General features: G+C 46.1%; 2 protein-coding genes across 3 annotated transcripts in view; one reads left to right on the forward strand and one right to left on the reverse strand.

Moving 5' to 3' along the window:
- Positions 1 to 19505, forward strand: part of UBAP2 (ubiquitin associated protein 2) — a 103047-nt gene that overhangs the window by 80386 nt on the left and 3156 nt on the right. Inside the window, exons 20-27 of one of the 2 annotated variants that reach the window (XM_026661289.2) lie at positions 1688 to 1883; positions 3282 to 3373; positions 4347 to 4397; positions 14290 to 14368; positions 15616 to 15830; positions 16974 to 17073; positions 17172 to 17279; positions 18630 to 18697. In XM_026661289.2, coding sequence (XP_026517074.1) covers positions 1688 to 1883; positions 3282 to 3373; positions 4347 to 4397; positions 14290 to 14368; positions 15616 to 15830; positions 16974 to 17073; positions 17172 to 17279; positions 18630 to 18697 — 909 coding nt within the window. The remainder of the gene's footprint in view (positions 1 to 1687; positions 1884 to 3281; positions 3374 to 4346; positions 4398 to 14289; positions 14369 to 15615; positions 15831 to 16973; positions 17074 to 17171; positions 17280 to 18629; positions 18698 to 19505) is intronic. The other variant, XM_026661291.2, reaches the window with a different exon arrangement.
- On the reverse strand, positions 8593 to 9369 carry LOC112118677 (interferon kappa-like). Its single transcript, XM_024217091.1, has one exon. It carries the CDS (start codon positions 9133 to 9135, stop codon positions 8593 to 8595), a length of 543 nt encoding a protein of 180 aa, XP_024072859.1. The 5' UTR covers positions 9136 to 9369.

Raw genomic sequence — 19505 nt, forward strand, 5'->3', positions numbered from 1 at the left:
TGGTCTAGCACTGAATTTTGCCCATCCTATCCCTCAGACAAATGTAGCCACAGAGGAAACTTCCATGTAAGGGAGTAGAGAGAGACATTTTTGCCACAAGTTGCATTAAAAAGTTGTAGTAAAGTGGCTGTTTGAAGCTGCTCCGAAGTTTTGAGTGTTATTACTAACCTCAGTGGAGTTGTTAGCAGGCAGTGTGCAAGTGTATGAAGAACGCCATGTAACACATGATTCTGGAATGTGTCGCATGGGTATTACCATCATCTGCATACGTCTGTGTGTTTCTGGTAACAAGGCAACCAGTATTGAACAGATGTGGTTATACTAGTGCTAAATAGAAAGACAGTTGCCGTCTTGCTCTGTGGTGGGCTGCCCCTGTGTATGCAACCCCAAAATGGCATATGGATTGGTTATGGTTAGTAGAGGGGTTTTCTGTATGGGTTCAGTATATGTAGTAAGTGTGTTAGAAACCATTACATCATCCCTAGTCGGTAAGTACAGTAAAAGCTGTTTTATCCAGCATATTGGGGAAATGGGGGGTGCCAGTTAGTGAAAAATGCCGTTTAACTAAGAGGGAGGGAGTTTGTGTATGGGAGGGGGTACAGGGTGCCGGATCCGGGGGCCGCTCACCTTAGGCGGCTCCCTGCAAGCGGCGACCTGCCCCAACTGCTCCTAGGTGGCGGCACGGCAGGCAGCTTTGCACTCTGCCCCGGCCCCACCCCAAGCGCTGGCTCTGCAGCTCCCATTGGCTGGGAACCATGGCCAATGGGAGCTGCGAGGGCAGTGCCAGCGTGCAGAGCTGCCTAGGATCGCCTCCACTGAGGAGCAGCCAGGACAGGTCGCTGCCTGTGGGGAGCCACCCAAGGTGAGCGGCCCGCCCCGGATAGGGCACCGCCCTCTCCCACATCCAAACTCCCTCCCAGAGCCCACGCTCTGCACCCCCTCTCGCGCCCCAACCTCCTGCCGGCCCTGCGCCAAGCGGACTATAAACCAGTGTATCAATGAAGATCAGAAATGCTGGTTTATAGAGCTTTCCCGTTGGTGACGTGCCAGATAAAACAGCTTTTACTGTATCTTGAAATCTCTTACTTAGTAGAATGTTCCCTCTTCCCATTCTCTGCTGAGCTTTAGCTTTGCTGTTATGGCACTTGTGTTGCACTCTACACTATGCTGCAAGCAGTACGCTATCTGGCTTGCATATCAGTTTAACACATCTCCTCCACTACCACTAAGGGCATCACAGTTTTTAAGTTTGCATTTCGCTTTTAATTTTTGCAAGTGGCCTGAAGAAATCCTATTAGCAGGGGCCCTTTAAAGCAAATATCCTTTTCCTTAGATAAACTCCTAGACGCTTGCAAAGATATCTAAGTTAAAAGGATCATTCTGGTGAGAGCCAAAATGACCATAGTTAACATAATAAAAAAGCAACTGAACCACAGATATATAATTCCAACTCAGGCCTGGTGACTTGCGTTTCATTCTCATGGTGTAGGTTTATAGAACCTCTTAATGGAATTATAGCCTTTGGCTTACCGGTTCCTGTTGCGTATGTATATAATACAGATGAGAATGCTAGGATTCTCTTGCACATGCTGCTGTTACCTAAAAGGTTGGGTGGTGTTTTTACTCGGGTGTTTTGCAGTGTGGTTTGTCCGCTCTGTGATCCCCATTCTTTTTGTCTCCTTTCTAGCACACCAGTGTGGAGAGCACAGCTTCACTCCAGCCCTCAACAACCTTTTCAACTGCTTCAACCTCAGCCACTAGCACCACATCCTCAGTTGTCAGCATGGCAAGCAGTATGAACACTACAAACAGCCTTGGCCTGAGCGTTACCAGTGTGTCTATGCCAGCTGCTTCTACACGGGCAGCTCCCTTAGTGTCTTCAGGTTCGCAATATTAACAAATCACATGAATAGACAGAGGACTTCAGTCTGCAGGTTGTCAGTTGAGCACCACGCCAGCAATAACTACGCTAAGAAATACACACTCTTTAAAGACTTGCATTTTTCAGCATGCTTTACTTGCTGGCCTATGAAATAAAGTTGCCTGCTTTTATGTGTTGGGAATATTTGATGGGTAATAATTAGCATTTATGTAGCATGTTCCATCTTCAGAAAGCTTTATAGATGATAACCAGAGCTGCTCCTGATTTAGTCAATGTGGACCTGTAGAGAATTGGTTTGCAAACTAAGCAACATGGTCAGCTCTTGGCTTTATTCACATTAGCTTTTACTTCTAACTCTCCCCCTGCAGTCCAAGTTCATGTGGCAGTGTCAGAATCCACTGCAATTCCAGCCTTCATTACCCCATGCCAAAGCATTGCTGCCTTGGTGACTGAGGAGAAGAGGCTCTGGATTCATGCGTTGCCCATGTCACTGCAAACGGCTCTGCTAGGAGAAAGAATGCCTGAAACAGCCAGGGCAGTTCATTTTGTGCGGTGGTGGCGGCTCTCGTCCTTTTCAGAGAAGGGAGATGAGTTGTCTTGTGCTCAAATGGAAGCAGTACTGAAGTTCACTGCTGGCTTTGTAGTCAGCTTTAGCTGCCAAAAGGAAATGTGATGCGTCAGGATATCCCTTAGGGGAAAGTGGTGAAGGAACTGGACATTCTGGCTGAATCATATGCACAAGCGTTTCTCTCTTCCCTTTCCCACTCATACTGCCAGTGGAGGTTCTAATTACTGGCCAGACAAAGTGCATTTCTCGCCCCATGGTCCTCAGCACAGCCCTGCTTCATAGCATTATGACCTCTCCTCTTCGCTCTTCCTGGCCATAGCTGAAGCCAGCAGTACCCACAAAAGAGAGCTACGATGCTGTTGATGACTAGTGATTTCCATCTGATTGACAGCAGAGCGGAAAGTGAGAGCAGCGAGGTTGCTATCTGTTGCAGTGAGACTGAGGCCTGGACTCTTCCTCTGAAAAGGGACTAGGGGAGGGAGCAATGGGTCCATAACCCTTTCCATCATTTCAGACTCCTACTAACCTGAGAACTAATCCACCAAACCCAGACTGATCTCCGGGATGGAACCATGTTCTTTACCTCTGGGCCTGTGTAGGATCCTTATCTCTTAGTATGTCTGGTCCCTTAGCTAACAGGGTGTCTGTTATCATGTTCAGGCCCTCTTTCAAGTAGTATTAGCTTGCAGTTTTTATTCACCATTCCTCTTAAGCATATCTTTGCTGTCTAGACACTGTGAGTTCAGCCTTCAGGGCAGGCCAACAAACTTGTCTCAGGGCTGAAGCCTTTACTTTGAGGCTTGTTAAAATTTTTGTATTTTGATTCTACAGGCAAAGCTCCCCCCAACCTGCCCCAAGGTGTACCACCCTTGTTGCATAACCAGTATATTGTGGGACCTGGAGGACTCCTGCCTGCCTACCCAGTAAGCGACTTCATTGTACCTGCCGTAGATTACTTAACTCCTTGGTGCCAATGGGTCCTCCAGACCTGCCACCGTCTATGCCAGCGTGTCTTTTTTTGGCATGTGTTGCGTGTGGACTCCTGGACTCGTTGCTCCAGGTGCTGAAGAAGGGTATGGGAAGTATATTCTGTGCAGGTTTGCAATTCATTGCTAAATTCAAAACTGACTGTTTGAAAATCCTTGATTACGGGGTTGATTCTGCTTCCACTGAAAAATGGGAGTTTTGCCATGGACTTTAATGGGATCAGTATTAGGCCGTTTCAGTTGAAATAGAATCATTTGAGTTAAATGTTTGACTTTCTGGGATGGATTGGGCGTGCTGTACTCAAAACCAGCCACGTGTCCTGTCACCTGTATTTTCAGATAGATGTCAGCATGCTTTGGAACAGACTTCATCTCAGTGGCTGCACAGTCCAGTCTTCTCAGTTGGACGCTCTGGCCTACCACTAGTTCGTTTCCTTCTTCACCGAAGGGAGGGAATAGTCATTCCTCAGTTCTAACCTAGAAATGAACGATTGTATCTTGCAAACTTTAAGGCCTGTTCACTGAATCTTGGAGCACCGTGTACCAGGGAGCAGTAATAGCAAACAATGCAGTTAAGAAGGTTGATTAGCTCCTAGCTCTGAATGTCTTGTGGTTGTTTCCAGTAAACTGTGTGCCCTTGAGAACTGTACTGACTACACAGTCTTCAGACTTCAAATCTCAGAGTGCTAATGACCATGGAAAATGAGGATTTGTAATTGATATGTCAACCAAACTTTAACTGCGCTAGCCCTTGGAAACAGAATTATATATATCTTGATAGTACAAGATCTATGATAGCCTGGTGTTTTTAAAATAGGCTGAGTCTAGATTAATCTGTCTTAAAACCCCCAAATTGGCCAATATTAGAGAAAAGTGTTATAACGTTGTTGTATTTTTATCTGTCTTCAAGCAGATCTATGGTTATGACGATCTTCAGATGCTCCAATCCAGGCTGCCAATGGTAAGTAAATGAACCAAATGGCTTGCTTTCACTGTGAGTTAATCTTGTAGTCCTTCTGCCCAGGAGAAACCACTTCAGTTTATGGTGATTTTTAAGAGCTTCCCTTGAGTCTGTCCTACTTCCTTGAAGATGCTGATGTATTCTAGCTGCTCAAGTATCTCCTTTCAGTGCGATTACCTAGAAGGTTTAAGTTCCTTAAGGTTCTTCTTCGAGTAACACACCTACTGCCACTCCACTTCCGGTGCGCATGCGCCTCTCGAGCCCCTGATTGGAGATTTCTAGCTAGCAGTGACCGTTCAGCCCTCACACATGACTTAAGCCTCCTCATCTCAGGCCATGTCTACACTACGTGGGGAGATCGATCTAAGTCAGGGGTGGCAAACTTTTTGGCCCGAGGGCCACATCGGGGAATAGAAATTGTATGGTGGGCCATGAATGCTCACAAAATTGGGGTTGGTATGCAGGAAGGGGTGAGTGCAGTGAATGAACGGGGTAGGCAGCAATTTTCAAGTTCTACCCTCATGACAAGGACCAAAAGCAGCTGGATCTCTTTGGATGAAAGTCATACTTGTCCTCAACCCTGCAGTTCCGGATCACAAACTATCAGGCGGTCATAGCCAAATACTACTTGACTAATTACAACAGGCTTGCAGCCTTTATTGAAAGCTGGCACATGACTGTGAGGAGCAATTCCAGTCCATAGTTATGGAGTTGTTGGCCAGAATGGCTCTCCAAGTGTCCTTTATATGCTGTAGGCACTGCTGCCAGCTCTATCTCCATAGCGGGGTAGTTATGCTCAGGATGTCATGGCTCCAACTTTCAGGGTTTCCAAGAGAGGTTCAAAACACAGTAGAGGATTTCTCCTTCTCAGAGACAATGAATGACTCCCGGCACACGTTGAAGGGTTCCAGGGCTGCCCTGTGTTCCCTGGGCATTGGACACACCTACGAGCAAGAAACGTTTCAGTAGTTTCAGAGTGCCCAGAGGTCATGCCCTACTCAGTTGTTGGGGTATCCTAGACCTTGGGAAGGTCTCAGAAAGAGGGAGAGATTTCAGAGGAAGATAGCTGCCCAACTGCCCTCCATGACCATCCAGGTGTCATCTAAACAGCAGTTTTGATAGGTTGGTCAGGGGTTCAAATCCTCCCACTCCTCTGGATGTACAGTTGTGCCTTTTAGCCCACTTCCTTCCCTTTGGGGACTACCTTGTCCATTTTCACCAGGAACCACAGACCAGTGGGTCTTGGAGGTCCTAACATTTGAGCTATACCATCCATTTTATGTCACACACTCCCTTCCACTCCCCTTCCCATTCCTCTTCAGGGATCCCTCTCCTTTTTCCACATCACAAATGGAACAGAAATTAAAGTGCGCTCCTTATCGGTGAGTGGGGAAACCTTCTCTGGTAGGTATAAGAGAATCTGGCGGGTTTTGTGTCTGTTGCTAATTCCGAGCTGTGGTGAAATTGGCCAGATTGTGTTAAATTTCACATTGGGTTCTTGGGCTGTGGGTCTGGATCATCTGTTGCTGGGATTGAGAGTGAACATCTGCCTGAGCAGCAACAAGAATCTTGTGACGATCAGTGAGGCGCAAGAAGTGGAGCCCCAACTGAAAATGGCAGTGCTGTTGTACTGTAAATGTCGGCCTGTTCAGGAAAGCAGAGCGTACCAGAGGTGACAGAGGAAAGACCAAAAGGACAGAGCAAGAGTGCCGCTGTTCCCCCTCTTAGTCACAAGACAGGGTTGTGCAGAGAGGATTGGGGGAGTTTCCTGTCCTTCTTTCAGCATCGAGAGGATGGGGGCGAGTGTGGTGCAGATAGTTGTAAGACAGATTGAGGCAGGGTTTGGTTTTTAGTCAGGAAGGGGAGCTGGCTGCTCACCAAGGTTTCCAGGGGTAGTGACATCTTTCACATCAAGCCTCATGCGTCACAACATCAGTGAAATAATTGGGGGGTTCGAATTACATTTTCAGACTTGGGGGGGAAAGCAGGCAAGAAAGTTTAGCTGCCCTTGTATTGACCCCCCTTACAACCAGCAGCCCCGAGCCAGACTGCCTGTGGCAACCGTTCCAAGAAGTGGGTGTCTGGCGAAGAGGGCTTGGTGGTGCTCCTGCGGCCAGGTGGGGAGAGGAATAGACTGCCAGGAGACTACAGTCCTCTTGCTGGGATCACCAGGCATTGGGACTAAACAAGGGGAAGGCCAAAGGATGGACACTGAATGTATTCGTCTGTGCTCTTAGTAGCTGTGAAGCCTTGTAAGGCAATTACGTGCTTTCTTTAGTAATATGTGGAAAACGCATGCAATTGGGAGGCGCTGGACAGCTTAGAATAATCATTGTCTGCTGTTTTGTGGCTTCCTGACTTGCCCAGCTTCCAAACATCCAGGAAGTTGGCAAACACAAAGACCATATTCAAACTTATTGTCATCTGGGCCTAAGCTCTCTGTTAGATTGAACTGTCCTACAAGCCAGGAAACAAAGCTTGGTGTATCTCATGGGTGAACAAAACCTGTTTTTAAATATGGGAAAGAGAGCCAAGGACACTAATTTCTTTCCCCTGGGGAAGGGCAGGGTAGGATAGCTCAGTGGTTTGAGCATTGGCCTGCTAAACCCAGGGTTGAGAGTTCAATCCTTGAGGGGGCCACTTAGGGATCTGGGGCAAAAATCTGTCTGGGGATTGGTCCTGCTTTGAGCAGGGGGTTGGACTAGATGACCTCCTGAGGTCCCTTCCAACCCTGATCTTCTATGATTCTAGGGTTAAAATATTAAAATGTTCCAGCAATGGATAGGAAAACCAGAGAATTCACGTTTCATTCATATTGCATGCACACATGGGTCCCAGAGCAGGGGCTTAGCAAAAATGGAGAAATGGGGTTTTTTCCTTTCCCTTGATCTCTGCTGGTGGGGATTCCCTCAAACAAACCAGCATGAAAAGGCACCCCGAGAGCCTTTCCTACAGGACCCAGAGCCCAACTAACCATAGCATCTTGGCTTCTGTTTGTGTCCTCCTTATCTTGGTCTGAGTATGGGAAGAGTCTTTAAAAATAATGTAAAATGTTTATGTTCAGCATAGCTAAAGAACACCCTGTTGCATTCCCTGGCAATGCTTGTCCTCTTTTGACTCACGACCTGATTTTTCACACATCTTTCACCCCTTGTGGATCTGGTGATATCCAAGAAGTCTCTAATTTTGCTTCCAATTTCCATCCATTATGATTCTGCCCTACCTTTGTTTTCCCTGAAAACTATTATTTCCGGTCAGATCATATTGTGTCTGTCTTCTGTGTCCTTCCTTAGATCAGTGATACTCAGACTGAGGCTCACAAGCTGCAAGTGGCTCTTTAATGTGTCTCCTGCGGCTTTGTAGCACATGATAGTAAAAGAGTGTGATTTAATTAACCAATCAGGATGCTTTTACAATGTTGTTAAGCAATTGTAATTGATAAAATAATACTTGGTCATTCATTTTGCTGTGAGAATTTTATTTTTATATATATATAGTAAATGAAACAGTGAATTCACCCTACTGCGGTTCTTTTGGGTAATGTTAATCACTAATTTGGTTCCTTGAATCACTGAGGTCTGAGTATCACTGCCTTAGATCAATACAAGTTACATTCAGCTCATAAACATTATGTGAGGCTCACAAGAGCATATGCAACAGACTACAGTCATTCCAACCAGTTCCTCAATTTTTTTAGCCATTCTTTTATTTTAAATATATAAATAAATAAATATAAATGTGACAGTCTCCATTCCCACAATCAGGATAAGTTTGACAATGCACAAAGAAAATAAATAGTTATAAATATATAAATATAGATGTGACAGTCTCCATTCCCACAATCAGGATAAGTTTGACAATGCATAAAGAAAATAAATAACAATTGCAAAATATTTTTCCCCTCCACCTGTGTTTGGCCTCTAAAATATTTCTTAGCTTTTGGATGAGACTTCGTACACAGTACATGAAGTACATTCATATAGTTCTGTAGCTTTTTTCCTCTTCAGAGCATTTTAAACAATCAGCCCCACCTGCTGAAGTTTATGGTATAATCCCCATTTTACCGATGGCAAACGGAGTCAAATACATTGACTTGAAAAGGGTCACAAAGTCCATATTAGAGTTTAAGCTTGAGGTCAGATGGTTTCCTGCTCCCCCCAAACTTCTCAAATGTTCATAGTAAAATGTTTGTCGCCTACTTTTTCATCCTAACTGTGAGCTTGTCAATATATTGAAAACACCTCTGCCCTTCCTCTCTGACAATCTCCCAGGCACAGGTGCTGTATTTCTTCTCCTTAAGAAAATCTTGGATCCTCTGGAAGTATTTCTTCAGTCTCAGAATGTTGGCCCCGGCCTTTGTAGGTAGGCATGTCTCGAGGCGTTCCGTCTGCAGAGCGAGCCCATTTAGGAACCTCGCCACGTTTCTTCTTTCCCAGCCAGTTTGGGTCAGGTTCCCGCTGAAGATGCCGAAGAGCTGCTGGAGAATTTCATGGATGGCCATCTTGGCATGTTGTTGAAATTTGGGCTTCAGAACCTTCTCAGGAAACTGGAAGGCTGTCTTGTCTTCCAGACACTCCAAAGGAAACTTCCCACCCATGTTTTGCAGCAGTTGTAGACTGTACCTGTTAAATTTGTTTTGCTGGTGACGAAGCAGGTTACAGTCCAGCGACATGACTCCAGCGGAGAACAGCAGTACCAGGCAAATCTGCCACAGGAATCCTTGAGACTTGGTAGCCATGATGATAACGTTTCACACGGCTTATGCCAGAGTTCTTGTAGCTTGTTAGATGTCTGCGGTCTACTGTGCATGCCTTCCATGTCCCTGTATTTATTTGGTGGGATGTTGTTCCTTTCATCATTTTTTGATTCTCTAAAATTTCCCTGTTTTCATTTTCACTTTCCAACTGGTGACTTAAGTGTCTTCTGAGACTTCCATACCAATGTCCATGTTTCCCCCAGGGGATGTTAAACATCTCCTCTCTGTGCAGCATTATTAGAGACCCTGGGTGACCCCCCTCTGACCTTTGTGTGCTCTGTGCAGCATGTACTGCTAAACTACGCTCTGAAATATTTAAACAGCTCAGGCACTAGGGTTCTTAATCATAGTAATATAGCCTAAGGTGCTGAATCTTTCAGATCTGAATGAGTCTGTTCTCTTTGACTGTGGAACCCCAATTATTTCTGACTCCTGAACCCCAAGAATTTTCCATACAGTTTTGTTCTTTTTCAATAGGAAATCTGAATTCTTTCAGGCATGTGACATAGACATATGACTGCAGCCTTCGTACCTGTCAAACTCTGAAGCTGAGCAGGGATACATGGTATTGGTATTGGAATTCCAGATCTTTGAAGAGATCTGAGCGCTCTGTAGGGAGCGCTGTTGGTGATTCAGTAGGTGTCAGGTTCATCCCTAGGTATTAGAAGACCTTGCTTGGAGGAGGCCCCGTGGTGGAAAGAATGTAATTATTACTCTTGTGGAAAGTGTGGGGGCCTGTCTCAGTGCTTGCTGGGCCCAGTCTGGACACTGTGGTGCGCTTCCCTTTGAGTCTCTGTTGCACCAGTGTCTGAGTGTGTATATATAGTGTCTCAGGGTCATTGTACTGTTGGCAATGCTGCCTTTCAGATGAGCTGCAAAACCAATGTGTTGACCATTTGAGGTCATTACAAATCCTGAAGTAACCTCTACAAAGGATTGAGGTGATATCCTTTTGGTTTTTGGCCAGATTCTGAATGAGGCTGTTACATTCTACCTCTGTAAATTCCTACTTTTAAATTGAAATATGTTTAATAGTAGGCTGGTGGAACACAGTATGAACATATAATATTCAAGATAGTCCAGGGAGATTTTCTTTGTAGCTAAAGGACTACTGTCAGGTGTTTCAGGCTCTAAATTGTAGGCTTTCTTTTTAAATGTCTTATAAAATATGTTGTATGTAGTGTTGTTGTAGCTATATCGGTCCCAGGATAGTAGAGAGAGAAGGTAGGTCAGGTCCAACTTCTCTTGATGAGAGAGAAGGTTTTGAGCTTACACAGTGAAAGCTTCTTTCTTTCACCAACAGAAGTTGGTCCAATAAGATATTATCTCACCCTCCTTATCTTTATAAAATATATTGAATACAGTAGAACCCCATTTATCTGACCCTTCATTCCGGCTCTCCGTATTAACCGAACAACCAGCACACGCAGGTCCAGAAGCGGGAGACCTCTCCTGTGGCCGCTAGATGGCATTGCAGCCTACCACTTTCCCATTCTCTGGATTATCGGAATTTTTGATGATCCAGTCTGGCCCCGGTCCCAGTAAGATCTGATAAATGGGGTTCTGCTGCATTTACCTTCGTAAAAACTAATTCCAAACAAATTGTTTCATGGGGATTTAAAACTTCCCCTCTGTGGCATTTGCAGCCCAAGCTTTGCTGCAGTGTGACAGTTCATGAGATCTAGAAAGTGAAACTGGCTAAAAGAAAAGTGAAATTGAGAGCTCACTGTAGAAACTTGGGAAGGGGAAAAGTGATCATCATAGATGATGAAAAGTAAATGATTTTTAAAATTCTTTTCTTAAATAAGCATATTGGAAACAAATAAGAATTTGTATTAAAATGGATGGGGTTTAAGCTACTGTTCTTAATGTCCTTTTAAAGAGCACATTTGTAAACTAGACATAATGGGGGCAACTGAGAGGAGACAGTCCCCAACCCTCACTCGGTCAAATGGTTGTTACACAGAGAGATCGTGGATAAATCACAGATCCCTGCAGTAATAGCAACCCAAGAAGACTACAATGCATTATATTGAAGTAAATGGCTTAGTGTGGCTTAGGTTTTGCTTTTGTGTGAGTCATGCAGTTAAATGTCTAGATTAGAAAGAGGAGCAAACTATATACCTGTCTTTCATCATCTGTGAGCATTAGCATAACAAACTCCTGCCAAGCCTGGGGTGGGGGGGACGGTTCCTCTCTGGAGTTCCACCTTGATACAACTCCCTGGGATAATAGACGTGATGGTAAACTTTAGGGCCAGCAGGACTAGCAGAGGGGAGGCAAGCAATTCCGTGCCCCTGACTTTCTTAACCATTTCTACGGTTTTGGAGCACTAAGTCTAGACATAGGGGTGCTCCCACCAGCTCTGAACGTGCCCCTTCTCCACACCCACCTACATATCTCCAGTATGCATACAAAGGTTTCTCTATAATATCTTGCGGGATTGGTGGGGTCAGATGCCATTGGAATAAGTTTATTGTGATTGCTTTAATAGTCACTGATGTAGCATCAGGCCAGCCTTTCCCAGATTAGGTAGCATTGCTCCATTATTTACCTACTGAATTGCTCTGTCTTCTTGGGTAACTGCATTGCTGCTCCATAGCTGTGTTTGAGCCCTTTATGTAACCTTGATATCAGACCTGTAGGGTCTGCTTTGTGATAGCGGGGACTTGGCTCTCATCAATGGCACATCAAACCCCACATTTTGTGGAGCCAACAACATAATGCCTGAACTGTTTCTAAGAACAAAAACACATGTGCCCCCCTCACACTCACATGTGGGTGAATGTGGATTTGCTTTGTAAACTCCTCACACTTTCCTCGTGGGATATTTGTGCTGTTTCTCCTGTGACTTTTTTCATGGGGCTAGTCGGAGAGGGAGGAGAATCTGGATTTTCCTTTAATTGGTGTGAAAGACAATGGGATGTAACATCCTTCCCAATCTAATTCCACAGAGTTGTCCTCATACAGGTGTGAGTGTGTATTTGTTGTCCACCTCATTTAGAAAGGTGACTGACCCCAAGGGATATATGGAATGTAAGTTCTGACCTAGCACCTTTCAGATTTCCCTTGAAACTGTTTCTGTTGTTTCTCTTGGAGAGAGATGGTCAGGGTAAATATCACTTTAATTTGACATAATATGTTGGGATTTTAGCAGAGGATTTGGTGGTCTCTCATTAAAGTTAATTCATATTGGCTTGGAAATGACACTGTCGCATGTGCTTACAAACTGGCTGGAAGATTGGTAAGCGAAGGATGATAAATAGCAATGGATCAAATTGCAGGAAGGTGTGCAGTTGGTACTGTAGGGATCTATTAAATTCTGTCTTATTGAGAGTTCCTCAGTGATGGAGAAGAGGGTGTGGAGAGCATGTTCATGACAGTCACAAATGATACAAAATTAGGAGGTGCCGGGAGCCCAAATGAGGACAGATGTGTGTGATACGAAGGAACAGAGAAATTAGAAATGTGGGGAAAAATCCTTTCTCAGCATGGAAAAGTGCAAGCTAATATATTGGGGAGGGTGTCGGGGTGTGTGTGGGAATAATCTGAAGCAAATCCATTCAGTGGCAAGAAGGGGCCTGTCAAGCTGTAATCCTGAAGGGCAGGCTTGGGGGTGAGGAGAACCAGGAGGCATGAACTCTGAGAGCAAAACAGCCTAGTGGAGTTTTCGGTTACATATGCATAGGCATCTTGTAGGTAGGATGGGGGAGATGGAGGAGCATCTGGAAGCAGCTGTCAAACTTTTTCCTTTCCCCAGACTAAAGTTAATCTCTTTCTGCGGGAACACAGCACAGTGGGGTGGGCGGAGGGCTTTTTGGGTGGACTGTGAGAGTGCAGGTTGGCCGAGAAACCTGGAGTGGGGCTGCTGGTGGGGTTGTTATGGAGGGGCAGAGAGTTGGTAAAAATTGTAATTTACACAGTGCTTCTTGTGTGTCTTTCTGCTTGTGAGTCCTGTCTTTAGATTATAAACTGTCTGGGACAGGGCAAGGATCAGCTTCTATTCTGAGTCTGCAGCACCTAGCGCAGCGGGGTCCTGACCCTTTAGGTGCTACTGTAATAGGAATAATTTAAACATCTCAAAAAAGATATATTGGAATTGGAAAAGGTTCAGAAAAGGGCAACAAAAATGATTAGCGGTATGGAACGGCATCCGTATGAGGAGATAATAAAACTGGGACTTTTCAGCTTGGAAAAGAGACGGCTAAGGGGGGATATGGCAGAGGTCTATAAAATCATGACTGGTGTAGAGAAAGTAGATAAGGAAGTGTTGTTTACTGCTTCTCATAACACAAGAACTAGGGGCCACCAAATGAAATTAATAGGCAGCAGCTTTAAAACAAAGAAAAGGAAGTGTTTCTTCACACAACGCACAGTCATCCTGTGGAACTCCTTGCCAGAGGATGTTGTGAAGGCCAAGACCATAACAGGGTTCACAAAGAACTAGATAAATTCATGGAAGATAGGTCCATCAGTGGCTATTAGCCAGGATGGGCAGGAATGGTGTCCCTAGCCTCTGTTTGCCAGAAGCTGGGAATGAGCGACAGGGGATGGATCACTTGATGATTACCTGTTCTGTTCATTCCCTCTGGGGCACCTGGCATTGGCCACTGTTGGAAGACAGGATACTGGGCTAGATGGACCTTTGGTCTGACCAAGTAGGGCCATTCTTGTGTTCTTATATCCTCCATCTGGGATGGTAACACTGATTGTGCCCCTTTAGCAACTCCCTCACTGGTCATTTTAATATATGTTTGCACCATTTCTTAGCTAGTGTCTGGGGTTTTCTACAGCAGTGCTTGTGTTACAGAGCTGGAACACTTGTCACCAGCTGAGGAATGTTTTTTAAGAAGAAATCATTAAATGTGTTAAGAAACAGGCATTATGTAGAGCTGGGGATTCAAGGGCTGCCACTCCAAATCTTCAGCTCTGCCACAGCCTGCCTGGATAAGTTTCTGTCCATGCTTCCCTGATTTTGCACGTTTGGCAGGAGGGAAAAATAAACCCATTCACTCTGTCCCAGTGTTGCTGGGAATCTTCTGCTTTCGTGAACCTTTGCATGCATACAAGGCAGCATTCATAAAACAGGCTGGCGCTGTTATGCATTTGTGTATTAATAAATATTGTCTTTTTCAGGATTATTATGGAATTACATTCCCTGCTCCTGCAACCTTGACAGGCAGAGATGGGAGCCTTGCTAACAACCCATACTCAGGTTAGTACTAATTGAAGATGAGGATGATGGTTGAATAGAAGCATTGGTTTCTGAACATAGGGTGTGCTGCTATGGCCAAAGGAGCAATCCTGGCTTTCTCTCTGCAGGCAGCTTAGCCGGCCAGTCCAAACTAGTCAGACAAGAGCAGGAATCGTAAGTGGCTACATTTCAGCTTCTGACAACTGATTTCCTTAAGATGTTAACAGGAATATTCAGCCAATATCTACTCCATACACAAGTCCTGTCATACGAAAGAGGGATTTAACTTCCGAATTGTAGTCCATCCCAAAGCCAATACAAGGTTGTTCCTTTTGGTGCTGTGTCTGGGTTTAGATGACTCAACTGATAGAACTTTTGCTCCTGGGAAAGTATCTGCAGCCTAATAACTCCTCTTCTTGGTATTCAGCCTCCTTTGCTCAGTGTCCATCTGTTACTCTTGGTTAGACCCTTTCAGACCTCTCTAACTGCCTCTCTGACTTCATTCCATTCCATTGTTATTGTTTGTATTGTGCTGGCACCTACAGGATCTTTGCCTCCACACCCCCAGAAATTGATGAGCGCGCTACCTTGGAGGCTGTCCCCAGGACACTAGTGTGGTTAGGTTTCTTGTTCGGATTGCCCGGCGCTACTAGAAAGCCTCTTCTGGGCTACTAATCAAATTTCCCTTCCTACATTTTTAATTAGTTGGCCTCAGATGCAAGCCTGGCTTTCCTGGCCTTTATCTACTGTCTCCAGAGCTCTGGTGCTGTGAGGAACCAGAGATCTAATTGGTCATGCTTGGCAAATAGAGACCTTGCAGTGACTTGCATGTTTTTGTCAAAGGCCCTCATTCCTTTAGCCCAGGAGATGTTGCTAGCCAGGTTAACTTCTGGGAGAGTGATACTTTAACCCAATGAACTGTTTGCTGTTTGGCCCCTCAGACCTTATGCTTTATAGTACATTTCATGTAATGATCTAACACTCAGTGGCTGAATCCCCTTGTGCGACAGGTAAGTATTGTTATCTCCATTTTGTCAGTGGGATAACTGAGGCACAGAGAGTTCTCTCTTGGCCAGGGTCGCGCAATGAGTTGCTGGAGTGGAACCCAGGAGTCCTGAGACTCAGTCCATGCTCTCACCACTAAACTCTCTCACCCTCTGGACTGTAGCACAAGCCCATCCCTTGACAGTTTTTGCCAGTGCTGGAGAGCTGAGAAAGCAAAGGATGGGAAACAACCCTCCTGAAACAGTTGATGGCTTTTCTTGCAGGTGATGTAACAAAATTTGGCCGCGGGGATTCTGCCTCCCCTGCTCCCGCTACCACCCTGGCCCAGCCGCAGCAGAATCAGACGCAGACGCACCATACCACTCAGCAGCCCTTCCTAAACCCTACGCTGCCCCCAGGATACAGCTACACGGGGTTACCATATTACGCCGGCGTGCCAGGAGTACCCAGTGCATTCCAGTATGGGCCCACCATGTTTGTAAGTCATGGGAACTAAACCTTACACCGTTAGCTGCCCTCTTTGTGCTTCTCTAGCTTTGCCTAGTGCAGTCCTGGCCCTTTAAAGCGCCCCCAGTCCTGCAGGGCATTTCTGGTGAAATAAGGCTCAGCTTATGCATGGAACTTCTTCTTTTGTATGGCAACTTGGCAAGCAACGTTAAAGCTTGACCTCCAAGTTTGTCATCCGCTCTGTGGCTTCCGTGTAAAACAACAGTGTCCGTGCAGGACTGGAGGAACTTTAAAAGGCCAGGACTGTAATATTCTAACTTTATGTAGGCAACGGTGAGTGGTATAGAGCTACAGCAGAGAATGTTGATCAGTGTCAAAAACTGTTTGGGGTTGGCGGGGGGAGGTGATGGTTCATCCAGGAATTACAAATTTGAGCCCAACTGTATTCTAGCAGCCCAGGATGGCCGCTGGAGAGGGAGGCAGAAGCTGAGTCAGTGGCATGGGAGAGGCTGGAGAAATCAGTTAGGGGGAAGAGGCTATGGGACACCAATGGGAGACTGGGAGGCAAGGGGTTCCCCGGGGGAGGAGAAGGAGGTAGAGGGATAAGTGCAGACAGAGTCTGTACAGGGCTTGGATCCAGGCTTTGTACATTTTTATTATACAAAATAAATACCAGGCTCCCTGAGTTATGGGGCTGTAATCCCACCGGTGTGTTTGGGTGACTCCAGTTTGTGATCTCCAGATGCTTGAGTGAATTCATTGTTCACTGTTGGTTTTATAAATGTATAAAACATGCATGTTCCTTGGGGTGGAGATTACCTAGCAATTACAGAGCAAAGTTATCATGTATCCAAGCTTGGAAGATACTGTCCTCATTTTACAAGAGGGGTAAACTGTCTCTCTCTCACAAGGCTATACAGCAGTCAAGGTTGGAAGTTGGAGTAGAACTCCTGGGTCCTGGCTCCCAGTCCTGTGCTCAGAGCGCTAGATCTCACTGCTCGGAGGTACTGGGAAAGGAATCCAGGATTTCCTGGCACTTTAAAGGCTTCTATTTCACAGCTGGGAGATGCAGCGCAGTGAGGCCAGCAGAGCCATGGGATGAGCTTCCCCACTAGATGGCAGTGGAAACTGGCTTTTATGCTGTTTTCTAACTGAGAGTGCCCTTTGCCTCCAGGTACCTCCAGCATCAGCCAAGCAGCATGGCGTCAATTTGAACACCGCTTCCACCCCGTTTCAGCAGGCAAGTGGTTATGGACAACATGGTTATGGAGCAGGTAAGGTTACTCCAGTGGACAGTGCATCTGTGCCATTTAATTTAATGTCCTCAGAGCTGCTTGCTCACTGTCACACCATGTCTTGTCCACATTGGCAGGCTATGATGACTTAACGCAGGGAACGGCGGCTGGAGACTACAGCAAAGGAGGCTACAGTGGGTCATCTCAAGCACAAAACAAATCTGCTGGCACTGGACCTGGGAAAGGTAACAAATAAAGGGATCTGAGGTGCACATAAGCACTTCAGATCAGGGATCTTGCAGGGCAAACTCCCAGTATTCCCAGTGTCAGGTCAGCATGACGACCAGCTCTCAAATAGGGTGAGTCCCAAGCTGTTTCTCCATCTCTCACGTTCAAAATGCTTTTAATGTTCCAAACGTTCCTTCTAAGCCAGTGGCTGAATTTGTGTAAGGAGGTGAGTGGCTGAAGTCCAGCTTTGTTCAGTTACACAGAGGAGAAACAGCAAACCGTTACCTCTGCCAGCTGGAAGCTAATGTTCAGATGTGGTGGAGGGATAGTGGCACTCCGCTGACGCTAGGTCCCTGATCCCAGAGCAGCTGTCTCTTTGCTGAAATGGTCACCAGGCTCCAGAATCAACACCCTTTGAGGTGAAGGGGGCAAGTCACAGCTCTCTGAGTTAGTGTTTCAGGCTCTCTGGAGACTCCATCACTGATAGCATCCATTCATACCTGGAATGCTTTCTTTGCATAGCATACGGGCTAGAACATTGATTTGTTTTATATGAAAGCTTAAATTCTGCAGATGCTAGTGGGACCATGTGAGAAATGTACAGTGACCCCCTGGCACCAACTAATCCAACCCTAACCTAAGTAAATACTGGCCAGAAAAATCTTCCTCAGACCAGCTGCTCGGTACCTATATCCTCAGCCTTGTTATTCACATGTCTGAGAGCAGTGGAAACCCAGCCAGCCCAATCCTTTCATTCATCGGCTAGAGACTTTGATCTTTGTTTCTTGCGTAAGTGAAACGGCTCAGGTTGGGAGCCATGATTCTAGTTCAGACTGGGAACGAATGGCCACCTCCCAGCTGGTGATCAATCCCCTGCTTGGTTCTGATCCTGCCACGCTAGCTGCTTCAGCCGCTGTGGACCAGGGAACCACGCAGTGTCTTTTAACGTGCTCCCGAATTTGAGGGGAACATTGACTTCTCTTGATCTAAATGAACCGTCAGTGCCCTAGGTACTACCCAGCTTGGTGCCTTAGGAATGGGGATGAAGCTTGTGGATAGTGGGCACAGGCAGCGTACACCAGTGGTCTCGCGCCTGATTTATAAAGGGAGCTCAGGAAATAGGCCTTTGCACTTTCTTTTGACTCCTAATGTGGGGAATTGTAGAGGGGCTGGGATGGCATGGGAGGGAACGGCACACCCCAGCCAGGAGTAGCTTCATTTGATATAGTGTGTGTGTGTGGGGGGGTGACACAGAGGATGCAGGCAACAGCCAATGAACATGATGGGGATCCCAGGAGCAAGGAAAAGGAAGGTTCAGGTTGGGTTGCCTTCGGCTCTTTCGTTGTCAGCGGCTTTTTGTTTTCCAGGTGTTTCTGTGACCTCAAGTAACACAGGTGTGCCTGATATCAGTGGCTCAGTCTATAACAAGACTCAGGTGAGGAGCTATGGCCCATTCTTTCTGAGAAGCATGAACATGCCCTCCTCCCTCCTGTGCCCAAGGGTCACTGGCCAGTGTCATTTCAGCAGGACTCGTCCTCTCAGGGAGCCTCTTGGCCGCTGGTGATTTCTCAGCCCCATTCCACGGGGTAATCCCAGACTCTGGCCTTTCTCCAGCACTCACTCCACTTGATTTTAAAGAGGACTTCCAAGTGTCTCATTTGACACCACTGCTCTTTTCCATCCTTAGCCTGCTCTTGCCAGGCTGACTCATGACAAAGGCTGTTAATGTGGAAGCAAAGATTCCCGCATTATTGCCTAACTTCCGTTGAGTCCTGAGATGCTTTTAAAATGCAATATCACAAATGTTTTAGGGCTGCATTGTCCTAAACGCAGGGCCATAGCATCATCTCGAGAGAGGCTGGACTGTGTGGACAAACACAGGTCTATAATTATGGCCATTGACTTCCTCTGTTCCTTCTGGGCTGTATGCGGATTGATACCAGATCACTGCGTCTTCCACCCAGTGCTGTTGTCTTCTGGCTGTTTGTGGTGCAGCTAGTCTCCCTTTGAGAAGCTGTGGAATGAATGGGGTTAAATATTAGTTCCCTATTCCACTCTCTGGAGCGTGGAATCCCTGCGCCCTTTTGTAAGGGCATTGGGGTGGGGATCCATATAGGTATTTCTGTGTCCCCGGGATCTGCTCCTGCATTTCTGATGAGCGGGGCTGTACACTCTCTGAACAAAGGCACCCGGGCCTCAAGTCTGCTGCTCAGCACCAGACATGAGGGGTTGGGGACTTGAAG

The sequence above is a fragment of the Terrapene carolina genome, unplaced genomic scaffold (assembly GCF_002925995.2).
Source record: "Terrapene carolina triunguis isolate 2854851 unplaced genomic scaffold, T_m_triunguis-2.0 Scaffold998, whole genome shotgun sequence".
Lineage (NCBI taxonomy): Eukaryota > Metazoa > Chordata > Testudines > Emydidae > Terrapene > Terrapene triunguis.

What these genes read in the sequence shown, in the direction of transcription:
- LOC112118677 (XM_024217091.1), bottom strand. Translation starts at nt 9,135, where the DNA reads ATGGCTACCAAGTCTCAAGGATTCCTGTGGCAGATTTGCCTGGTACTG.